This window comes from Scardinius erythrophthalmus (genome assembly GCF_964197995.2).
Source record: "Scardinius erythrophthalmus genome assembly, chromosome: 11".
NCBI classification, from domain to species: Eukaryota; Metazoa; Chordata; class Actinopteri; order Cypriniformes; family Leuciscidae; genus Scardinius; species Scardinius erythrophthalmus.
The window spans coordinates 41,162,876-41,175,871 of NC_138231.1; the positions used below are offsets into that span (position 1 = coordinate 41,162,876).

Genomic DNA, 12,996 nt, shown 5'->3' on the forward strand with positions numbered 1-12,996 from the left:
GGGCAACTCTGAGTTTTATTCTGCGTGGATCCACAGTGGAGCAGAGTTCAGAAGTTCAGAGAAACGGGGACTATTCGGGATTAGGTTTGCAAATACTGTACTAAACTCCTCAAACAGGATTTAGGTGTGTATTTTGCAGTCTTGGCAGTTTCTCGGATGCGCTCTGCTGTAGTAGTGAAGCATTATTAGAATTTTTTATAGGTACAATTAACGCAATGTCCTAGACCTAGATGTCTTAGAAACACCGTAATGAATGCTTGCTGTATGAAACAGTTGCAGGTAATGCAGACAATGTTCTACGGGTTTAAAAGATACCCATTTCTAATTGTTTCCCACTTAAACCTCTGAATACATTCAGCCAACGCCGTCTCACGCCATCACATGCATCTGGTACAGGCAATTAATCTGTGCAATAACAGTGGCGGAAACAACATCAGTTACAATTAACAGTCATGATAAGGAGAGATAATGACTTTGCGGGTGTTTATGCTGCAATATATTTGCTAATCATAATATGCGTTATGTATCTTTCTCCCTTGACAAAGCCTCTCTTGGGGGGTAAGATTCCAATTTACAGCCTGCAAATAAAGCTGAGCTCAGACAGGACCGCAGCCGCAGCCCTTTGGATTCGGCGTAGAACTAGATTTCTACACTGAATCAATGTCAATTTAGACAATGCTTTCTGAAGAAACTTTTAGTAGTGCTGGCCTGTGTAAAAGCAAATGCGCTTTTCAAGGAAAGTTGGTTGACTCGGCAGCCATATTTGCAACGCCTCCAGACAGCTATTTCGGGCAAGATCAGCTTCTATCTAATTGAATGGGGAAATAGTGCAATCTCAAAAACCACAAGCCAAACTCACTTTTAAATGACATATTTCATTTCAGCAACAAAATACTGTCCCCATAAATGCTCAAGTAACCAAAAAAATAAATAATTTTTTTTCAGGTTTGTCCAGCCAATGCGCATGTGCAGTCCTAAGTGCGCATCTCAAGACACTGCGTTTCTATCGCAGAAGCTTCTAACAGTGACTGTATGACTTTACCAGTAGAGTGGTGCAGGTATGACATCACTTTGTAGGCCAAAACGTGGAAATGAGTTAGCATTTTAGCACTTCCAGTTCCCTCGTCCCGAAATCCATGGGTTTTTAGTTAAATGGCTGAAATTAGGTCGGTGGAGAAGTTCAAGACACTTTCACGTTTTATTCCACGACATAAAATACATCGATATTACTCCACTCGTGATTTTTTAACAGCAAAGCTGTTACGTGTCTTGAAAAGGCGGTTGCTAACAATTGGCTTAATGCAGGGTTTCTCAAACTCAGTCCTGGAGGGCCACTGTCCTGCACAATTTAGCTCCAACCCCGATCAAACACACTTAGCTGTGAGTTTCTAGTGATCCTGAAGACATTGATTAGCTTGCTCAGGTGTGTTTGATCAGGGTTGGAGCTAAACTCTGCAGGACAGTGGCCCTCCAGGACCGAGTTTGAGAAACCCTGGCTTAATGGGACTACAGAGGTTCTCAGGGATGCTTATTATGCCTCATTATGCTTATAATTGTGCTCTTATAAACGATTCTAGCTCAAATGTTCTGGGAAAATGTTTTTAGATAAAAACTGAAAGAGTTGTCGGAGGCTTAGTGATGGTGACATTGAAGTTGAGCGACCATGGTGTAGTTCATTTTGCATGTAAAAAATAACAGTTAAAGTAATCTCTTTTTGACAAGCCGCACAGATTCAGGTCTGATGAGTATTACATTTATTTACTTAGCAGACACCAAAATTAGCAGAATGCATTTAGCAAAAACAACACCACCACACAAATAATGTTTTCTCTTGAGTAAGTCTGTATCTGTATTTGGTATTCTTACATGACTGGCACGATTTGAGGTAACAATTCATGTTCGTTGGACAAACAGTGCAGGTCAAGTCGGGTACCAGAGTTTAATACTTTATTAGGGTTAGGAGTAATGGTAAAATGATCATGATAAACAGTATCAGTTATACTTGCCTTAGCAAGCACCACTAATAATAATAGAACAAAGGTTTTCTTTTTTCTATCTTCAATTATAGCACATTTGCACACTCAGAGTATCAGGTGAGATATTACAGCCAAGTACAATAATATATTAAAAACAGATGCTGTACTGTTCGTATTAAACCCATGGATGGGTGCTCAGATATTATCTATTCACATCGCATTTATCTTAGGAATCTTTTCTTACCGTTGGGCCTAATACTTCATTGCCCAAAATGTGCAGAACACCAAACTTGTTATATAAAAAACAGGTTTTGTGAGATAAAGCAAAATGCTTTTTTATTGAGCACTGCTGATACATTTTCATTAAAATCCACATATTTTCCAACACATGTCGTAGTACGTTCGTGTGTGCGCGTTAAAACAATCACACGGCGAGTGTGTGCCTGAAGGCCTAATCTGTTTTCTTCAAAAATAATTAATAACCCTACAAAAGAAAAGAGCAAAAAGTTGTGCGTGGAAACTATCAACCGTGAAGCCGCACATACATACACGTGCAGAACACTCTCTCAGCACACATGCGACGTTTTCAATTCAGACTCCGGCTGTAATGATTATTAGTGCAGGCTAGCGTGACCAAACAGCCAAAGTAATGTAATTACACCCGTGTCACCGAGCTTCACTCAGGAGAGAGAAACCGACAGCGAGAGAGAGAGAGAGAAATGGGAAGATGATTTGAGTCTTTTGCCAACGGGAAGAAATCCTAAACAAACAATGTCTGAATAGGCTAATTACAACTGATATTTGTGATCTGGATTTGGTGCCAATGTCCCTTTAATATTCCATTTTATTCAGATGAGATTGACTACTTTCATTTGTTGACTGATTTGTCTCAAAAAAACAGACGGACACACGTGACCCTTCCGTGTCAGTCTGTACCCACACGTACTCCTCAAAGCCATTTTCTAATGACAGCGAGGGCGCTATTGAAGGTCAGCTGTCCTGGGTGTGATCCTCGGTAGGACAGGAGCAAGGACCCGGCCTGAGCACTGTGGCCGGCCTGGTGGAGGTCACGAGCGGCCTTCTCCACATCCCAAACCCTCTGAGCCAGCATGTGAGAGACCAGAGAAGAATACAGAGCTGTGTCCACACAACTGATCAACATCCCAGCATTCAACAGCAAAGACAGCAGCTCAGAGTCACACACCTCCTCGGTCACCTACAGAGATGGAGAGACAGACAGAAATATAAGAGAAAGAGATAGAAAGAGCAGAGAGAGAAACAAGCCAGGAGAGGGAGGGAAAAAAATCAATTTCAATAAACACTTTAGTGCGACAAACAATCTGTGTGCGAGCAAACCTCCCACTTCACACAAACACCACACAAAATATTGTATTTCCACCATATATAAACAAGTAATTGTTATATCTATACTTTACTTTTACCAAGTGTTAATATGGACATTTTCCCAACACAACAAAAGTCCTGTTACTTTATTACTGTTACTTTGTTTTCACCCGTTTTTACAACTTCCTCTTGCTGAATTGGAAAATGAATTTTATATATATAAACACACTACCACTCAAAAGTGTCAGTAAAGACTTACATTGTTAAAAAAAATGCAGTTCTTTTGAACTTTAGTCATTCATCAAATAATCATAAAAAAATGCTTTACGGTTTCCACAAAAATATCAGTTTGGATTCCTCTAAATCAGCATATTAAAATGATTTCTAAAGGATAATGATGCAAAAAATTCAGCTTTGCCATCACAGGAATAAATCCTACAATTTAAAATATACTGAAGTTATTTTAAGCTTTAATAATACTTCACAATATAACTTTTGATCAAATAAATGCAGCCTTAGTGAGCACAAAATTCTTCTTTCAAAAATATCACACGATCTAATCGACCGGGTCAACCCTGTTACTAGATATTTTATCAATTTATGTCAAACTATTCTATGAAATCTTAAAATGTCAACCATGTAACCACAATTTATTGATGATTCAAATGTCAATAATTGTAAAAATAGGAGCATTCAATTCTTTTTGTAATAAAACAGAATTTGAGCACGAAGCTTGCACTGTCCAATTAAACTGTAAAACTCTTTTAAAAAAGCATCATTATATTCTAATGTATATAAAAATATTAATTTACCTTAACCCTACTCTATGTACACATCTGAGACAATATTACAAAAAACACCAATAACCCTAGTAAAGTTGTCTGACTAATAAACGAAATCTTTCCACCTCAGATTAGAGCTTCTAGCCTTTCGCCTGGGAACACTACTGTATATTCTCTTTATCTGTGTTTTCTAGTGGCCATGTTGCACTTGCAAGTCACATGCGATATAAATGAGCTCCGAGAGAGATGTCCCAACCCTTCTGCGACCCCCAGCCCGCTCAGAGAGACCAGGAGCCCCTCTCTCGTCTTTTCAGCATAAATTATTCAACCGCCGGCTTTAGAGGTGGAGAACAGAGGAGCGGTACTGTAAGAGTCAGCACACTGGAAAATCAATTATGTGCTAAATTTGATTAAAGGCAAGCGCAAGCCAAGAGATATGATGCCCTTTGACTGTGTGTGTGCATGCGTACTCATATTAAACGTGACGTGACATTAATAGTGGATATAAAATACTCAAAAGCAGTTTATATTCACTGTTCTGACCTCACACAAAGATTTCTAATGCCTATGGAAAGAGTTCAGGTTGACTTGCACATATATACAGACAGTAAGGATGTAACTACATTTATGTCACAAAAATGCCCCCCCTTTAGGTCTATAAATGACAAGAGTAACCGAGAGAGGAAATCAGAGCTGTTGGAGGGATATGGACACTACAATTACACACAATATCAAAGATCTCAGCCACTTTTATCCACTCACGCCTGGTTATCACCTGTGTGTGTTTCTGTGATAAACCAGTCCACTTTCATTATTAACTCTGGGAAACATGAAGCACATTACGCTGGTCAGATCTTTAAAAGCTGCTTTTAATCATTCATGTGTGATGGATGATTCATGAGGCATGGGTGAATTACCCCGTTCAAACTGATCTACAACTGTCCTCGTGTCACTCCAGTGTTGTAGCCAGTCAAGTCCAGTCTAATTGAGTCAGAGTCCACATGCTCCCAATTCCAAGACAAGACCAACACCATGAAAACACAATTTCCATGGTTATAGTCTTGACCCTCTTCTGGCCTGTTTCTTTGCTCATAATGAAATAATTTCAAATCAAATCAATGTTTCAGATCTCTTTATTTACTGGCTTTGCTGTTGGGTTTTAATTTTTGACAATGACTGATTATTCATTATCCCTTACCAATATTTTATAGCATTAGAAAGATTCGGAAAAACTATTCAGAATGGATATAGTAATATTTTGAAGTAAAACGCACGTTTTAATGGAGACTATGCATCTGAAAGTAAAACCGCTTTGAGGGCCAAACTTGAGCTATTATTAGAGGTCGTTTTATTAGCACAAGAAAATGAGTTTGAAATGAGCATCATCTGGAGAGAGTGAATTACACAGACATGGTTAACGTTGCCAAGCAAGCTTCTCGAAACAGTCCGTGAGACTTCTGCCACACAAAGGATCTGCACTGGTTTGTCATCCCAAACACACAGCCTTAAACAACAATCAATAGAGCTGCGAGACGACTCATACGGCTCACTTTATTCAGACTCAAAGCTGCATTTTACCCAGAGTGCAACATGTGGAGACCACAGCAATGAAAAGAACCTTCGAATGCATAATCAGCTAGAGTATGTCAATTTATCATTTTTGACATATTTAGTCTTATTGTGACTCCTTTTTCTTGTAATGTGAGGGTGAATTTCTCCTCCACCCCCTCAAAGCCTCATGCAGTTTTTCACTCTTATTTCTTCTTTCCAGCCCTGATGTCTGTGGAGAGCCGTCAGAGACAGCACAGACGGAGCTAAAAGGTCGAAGAACAGCAAGTGCAGTGTGTGTGAGAGAGAGAGAGAGTGTGTTGGAGAAATTGAGAGAGGATGATAGAAGGAGGGAGGGAGGGAGGAAAATAAGAGGATGAAAGAAAAGGAAGAAGAGCATGGAGAGAGTCGGAGCTAAAATGTCGAGCGCTGAACTGTGAAGAAAGATCGGCCAGCTGTAGAAACCACTTCATAAAGAGGGAGAGAAACAAAGAGAAAAAGAAAAACAGCATGACGGGGAGAGAGAGAAAGAGAGAGAGAGAGAGCTGGCATAGGGAACACTATAATGTTTCAAATGCATGCTGATGATAAAAATGATGTGGCTTGTGAAAAATCATTTGAATTTTTCATCATTCGAAAGGAATGAACATGTGAATATGAGAGAGCAGTAATGTGCTGTTAAGATATTCTACTCATCACCTCCTTCCAACAGATAGACGAGAGCAATCCCTCGTTCTCCTTGATTGGAACTCCATTTCTGATCATTGCAAGGTGAAAAATGAGAGAGAGAAGAAAAGATTCGCAAATAGCAATCACTTATAAAGTCTCATACACCGTATTTTCAATATATGTCAAAATTCCATTGAGAGAAAAACAAACAAAGTTGTAAAATACCGTTAAATAAAACAAAACGTTTACAAACATCCTAATACACGTATTTCAGTTGCCCTCACTACACAAATTCATTTAAAATTAATCATACACAGAACAAGAATGAAACAAGCCTAAACGAATTTTAACTCAATTACCGGAGTGCTGTAAATGCGCTGTATAAATAAAGTTGATGTGCCTCAATTAGCAGAAAAAGCACTTATTGTTTTAAAATGAAACGTGAGGAGGGATAAAACCTGAAACACACAAGATCAAACATTAATGTACGAACACACAGACGTAATGAGTCATTTTCCAATGTTGACCAATATTTACCATCGTTTACCAAATTCAAAAACAAAAGATAATTAATGATTTCTGTTGTTTTGACAAGTAAAAAAAAGTGACGAAGGAATAAATGAAGTAAAGAAGGAAGTAAGGAAAGAAAGAAGGAAGTAATAAAGGATGTATGAATGAATGTATGGATGACAGAACACAGGCCGGTCAGGAGTGCGTGTCAGAAAGAGAGAATGAAGAAGACAGCAGATCTGTGAGATTCCTCTCCTCAGGACAGACGAGCGCAGAGAGAGAGAAATGAACAGAACGAGGAGACGGCATACAGATGGCATCAAAGCGTTTACTATATTCAGCTACAGGTGTGAGAGCAGACATGTATCTCCACCTTCTTTCATGGCAATTCTTCAAAAATTTGGTGTTGCATTATTAATACTTACTTCATGAGCAGTGCTTATTGAACCACTACATCTGGCAACAATACAGCATTATATAGTACACTAGTTTTAATACAGCATTGTATAGTAAACTAGTTTTAATACAGCATTATACAGTGCTATGCATAAGTTTAGACACCCATTCTAAAGTTGACTAAAAAGAGGAATGAAAAATCATCTTTTGGAAATTGAACTTAATGCCTTAATTAAAAAAATGAGGAAAAATCCAACCTTTAAGGACACCAGTTTTCTTTGTGAATGAATAATGTATTGTAAATAAATAAATGTTCTTCCTTAAAATACAGGGTGCATAAGTTTGGACACCCCTATGTTAAATTCCCATAGAGGCAGGCAGATTTTTATTTTTAAAGGCCAGTTACTTCATGGATCCCGGATACTATGCATCCTGATAAAGTTCCCTTGGCCTTCGGAATTGAAATAGCCCCACATCATCACATAGCCTTCACCATACCTAGAGATTGGCATGGTTTTATTTCAGTTAGCCTAATAGCTGGTTTGATTTGCATTGAGAGATGATCTTATGGAAAGTACTCCATGCCAATCTCTAGGTATGGTGAATAATAATGAACGATGATTAATAATAATAATAATAATAATAATAATGTGTATTTTATTTAATACAATTTCATTGAAGAATGAAGAAAAACGTAATGATATAATTAATCATCACCGTTTTAATAATAATAATAATTTTATTTTAGAATATATTTTTATCTAACAATTTATATTATTAATAAATAAATATTATACATTTTTTAAAATAGTGTTATTATTCTATTCTTCATTCTTCAATAAAATAGAAAATACCTTTGCCTTTGAAAATGCCAAAAGTGAACTTGTGAAGTTGAACAAACAGTATTTGATTGAGGCTGAATATATTGCTGCACAACAATCAGAGGAACGAAACATCAATTGCTGCCAACAAATGAAAATAAAATGGTTTGATTTTTGCTATGGGGAAATGTCCTTTAAAGGCCCCAGCGGTGAGGTTAATGAAGTGACTTTGATCACACTGGAAGTCAGAAACGCACGCGCGCGCACAGACATACACACAGCCATAAATATTTCAGACCATAATCGTATAAAATCCCAGATAAAGGTAAACCCATCGATCCGGAATAAAATGCCTGTGCTCTCAAGGGGTGTCTGTCGTTTATATCCAAGTGTGTGTGTGTGTGTGTGTGTGTGTAAGTCTGGTTGCATGTTTGTTAGTGACACTGTATCTGAGCGAGATGAACTGAATAAAACCATACATGTGCACACAAACATGTTTGTTTTTCTATTATACTACTGTTTTTCTATTGATCAAATGATTTTTCTATCCACTAACCCAACCCTCTTTTCATTAAGACATTATTTATTTAGTTGTTCATTAAGGCATTTGTTGTGGGGGCTGTTGGTAAGTGATTTCAGTTTTGTTTGGACATTTGGTTAACACACAAATAAAAAAAGCACATTAGCAGTGTCTATTTACAAATCCACATCATGTTCACTAATATCTGCTAATGCACACATGCAGTGCGGGAAGAGCTTGTTGAAAATGGATGTTTTTGTGCTGGTTCTCAGTTGCAGTGCGGTTTTAATTTGAACAACGGAGGGTCTTTTCCATCTCATAAATGATGCATGCTTGGCTTTTCTTTTATCATTTAAATCATAAAGCTGGTTTGCATCAGGACAGAGTGGGACGAGGAGCCGGCCCAAAACACAGCTGGATCTCTGCAGTCCTGCCGAATACGCCACGCAGTTTGATTTTTACAGAGGAGGAGGTGGATGAGAAATATACAACCACACACTATTACCCACATATTGGAGTTCAGCAACAATCTAATTAGTTGTAAATCAGAGAAGGTAAAACTGAGGGGAGGTAGAAAAGAGATTCACACTCGCAGAGACTGAAGGGATCACTGACTAGAATCGCCAATTTTGTCAGTAGCACCTCACTGCAGTACACAAGATCCAGGGGGCGGAGCCAGATCCAGATCTAAGGGGTGGAGATAGGTTTAGGGGTGGGTTTAGGGATCAGGGGGTGGAGTTTAGGTATATGTAAGGTGGATTTCGTGTTCTGCAGTGAGGACCACCTCAATTTTGTCCTATTTATGAGGAGACCATCTGACAGAGATAGAAATCAAGTTTATTTTGAGTTCACCTGCAGATTTGCGCTACAAATAATCTCTCACTTTGAAGGACAACTTTTACATTTTTCTGTCACGTGCTATTTTTATCTGTCAGTAAAATACTGTAACGCTTGATTTTTTAATTTGACATGAATCTAACATGAACATATGTAGCAAAAGCTTTTTTTAGTCCTACCAAGCACCGAGTTGCAGCTTCTTGGACTTATTTTATTTTGCTCTCTGTGAATTACCAAGGATCAATCATTTTACAGCATTTATTAATCTAGAATGTTTATTTCTACATACATTAATACCATTTGTTAGCATCTGTTAATGTGTTATGAACAAATATGAATTAAAAATGCACAACTGTTTCATGAATATAATGAAAAAGGTATTGTTTATTGTTAATGATACCTAATGCACAACTAATTTAAAAAAATTGCAATTTATTCTTTCTTATTTACTTCTAATTCCTATTAAAATCTCTTTACAATGGTAATGTTGATTAAGTACATATATTACCATTCAAAATGTTGGGGTCTGTACATTTTTTGAATGTTTTTGAAAGTCTCATATGCTTTCCAAGGCTGCATTTATTTGATCAAAAATACAGTAAAAACTGTAATATTGTGAAATATTATTAGAATAATATTTTTTCATTGCATTTTAAAATATAATTTATTCCTGTGAAGGCAAAGCTGAATTTTCAGCATCATTACTCAATACTTCAGTGTCACATGATCCTTCAGAAATCATTCTGATATGCTGATTTAGTGCTCAACTTTTATTATTATCATAGTTGAAAACAGGTGTGCTGCTTTGTATATTTGTGGAAACCGTTATGCGTTTTTTTTTTTTTAATTATTTGATGAAACCATGATACATTTTTTCATATTCTTTGATGAATAGAATGTTGAAAAGAACAGCATTTATTTGAAATAGAAATCTTTCATAATAATATAAGTCTTTACTGTCACTTTTTGGGCAATAATTTATTTCAGCTTGCTGAATAAAAATGATAATTTCTTAAAAAAATAATCAGACTGACCCCACATTTTCGAACGGTTGTGTATATACCTTAAAAGATAAATCTTAATTTTTAAATGGATTCTTTATATTTTATCTGTCAAATATGGTAAATCCTGCAAATGACAGAAACATGTATGGTCCAGGCAACCTCTGAATAGATAGATACCACAAGATATCACAATAACAGGCTACCCTTATACCTGTGCTGGGTCGACAGAATTTTCCTAAATCAATAATGACAAAAACATAGTTTTTGAAGTCAGAAATTGTTCTAAAGTAAGGCAATGGACTGAAAACTAAAGATACATATAAAGGTGCAAGTGTGCCTACAGTTTTCCAGTGAAATAGCTGCTGGGAGATTTTGTTGAATGTTGGCATTGCCCGGAGATGGAAAGAGGAAAAGAATGACTGTGTTAAAAACACCCCCTATACCAAAGTCACTCAGCCAAAATGTCGACTACTGCCCCTTTCTTTCACGTCCTCTTACTTCACATTACAGGCCCATTCATTCACAATTCCTGAACTGTGATTTCTTGAAAAGAACAGGTCTATCCACACAATGGAGCGAGCCAACTCCTGCAGAGAAGAAAATTAAGGAGTGATTGTCTTGATAGTGGACTCCCTACAGCTCTAGGGTCAAACCTTCACAGTCCGACCAATCCTGACATCCGCACTGTTGACGCTGGAGCCATGCTAATCCACACGCATTCTCACAACTATTCGCTTTCAACAGTCTAGTTAGACTGGCCAGCACTTTATTTGTTAGTATTCTTCTGCTTCTTTTTCCTTTTTTTCTCCTCCTCCCGTTCGAGTCTATGGACGTAGAACCACTTGCGGGAAAATGATGCAGTTTGGCACACAGATCGAGAACAGTCTGAACATTAACCACAGCAAATTTGGAGTCTCTAACTCATTCTCTCTATGCTAATAACTTTTAGCATAGAGAGCCATCATAGGAAAAATGTTCCTACTTTTTCAAACTCTTCCTAGATGGTAAGTCCTATTCTCACCAAAATTGGCTCAGATCATCTGAAGACCGTGCTGGCAAATAGTTATTAAAAGCTTTTTGATAAACCCAACCATTTTCAAATTATGCCGGAACGGATTTGACAAAGAGCATGTCAAGATGGATGCAAGGCTATATCTCCACAACGCTTTAGCATATTGAGACAAATCTTGGTACATTGGTACGTCATCACAAGCATGACCTAAAACTCAGGTACTCGGATATGAAAAATGTATTATCGGTGTTAAAACTTATATCAAATTATATCAAATTTTCTCATGTCGACCATTTTGGCCATTGGACATTTAGAATTTTATCATAAAATGCATTAGCGTATCGTCACGAAACTTGGTATGTGCAGAGAATGTCTAATAAGGGGAGAAGTTCCACTCTCAGTAAACTTCCGGCTTCTGAAAGGGTTGCAGTTCCACTCTGGCTCCATATGAGGGCGCTCACAGGACGAGTGCAGAATGAATGGAAGTCTATGGTGCTATACCTCAAAATCCACTTTTCTCAGGATATAATTTTTTGTCTAGTAATTTGAATGTTGTATTCGAAAGGAGATGCAAAGGAATTACACATTGCTGGGTGTTAGATTTTTTAGAGTCACTTATTAGCTTTAAAAAGTCTTTTAAAATGTCAATGACGTCACATACATCGTACGACAAGAGATACTGCTTTACGGCAATCCTTCAGTCACTTTGGTGCTTTCACGCTCTGCACTTTCTTTTCACTCGAGGCATCGACAACACAGCTGACACAGGCAAATACATGCGCTAGAAGAGTATTTGTTTTGTTGTTTTAAAAGACCATGCCGAAAATACACACACACGATGCCATCAAGCGGTATCTCTGGTCGTAATCAGTCCTTCAGCGTTTATTAGCAGAATGCTAGCGTGTTATGGGCAACAACAACTCAACCTGTAAGAAATCAAAAGGACGTAAGTACTCGTTCATTCAAATTTTGACCTATAACCCAGGTTGAACTTGCAAAACCTACAATCAAATCTGATATTTCTCAACGGCAATCGGGTGAAAGAGACAAATTTAGCCGTCTAGCTCCATAGACTCCCATTCAGTTTGCACTCATGGGTGATCGCCCCCAGTGGAACTCTGGTGGAACTACAACCAAAATTCGGTACAATAGGACTTAATAGGGAGTGGCCAGGCTCTCTGTAGACGGGCTCTGGTATGTGTCATCAGAACCATGCCCTGAAGGTACTCAGTGCCACCTTGTGGTCAAATATTATAATGAAAAAAAAAAAAAAAAGGCTAATACCCAATCACACCAATTAGGCCATACTTGGTCGAAATTGCTGTCCTCCATTTTGAATTTCTCTGAAAACCTATTTTTCAAACTCCTTTGAGACCGCTGGTCCAATTGTTATTTTTTATTATTTCCAAAATCGGCTCAGATCATATTCTGACTATGTTGGCAAAAACCACATATTTATTAAAAAATTGTTGATCGCACAAACCATCCTTGAGTAACGCATCAATGAAATTGATGGCATGATGCCAAGACGATTCTGAGGCTTCATCTCTGCAACGCTTTGGCATATTGTGATCAAA

The 12,996-nt window shown here is 37.7% G+C and overlaps 1 protein-coding gene across 2 annotated transcripts in view; it reads right to left on the bottom strand.

Annotated features, from left to right (window-relative positions):
* Positions 1-1,733: 1,733 nt before the first annotated feature.
* Positions 1,734-12,996, bottom strand: part of nbas (NBAS subunit of NRZ tethering complex) — a 189,604-nt gene continuing 178,341 nt past the window's right edge. For both annotated transcript variants that reach the window (XM_081379315.1, XM_081379314.1), the window contains exon 52: positions 1,734-3,192. In XM_081379315.1, the coding sequence (XP_081235441.1) occupies positions 2,926-3,192 (267 nt within the window). In that variant the 3' untranslated portion in view covers positions 1,734-2,925. The remainder of the gene's footprint in view (positions 3,193-12,996) is intronic.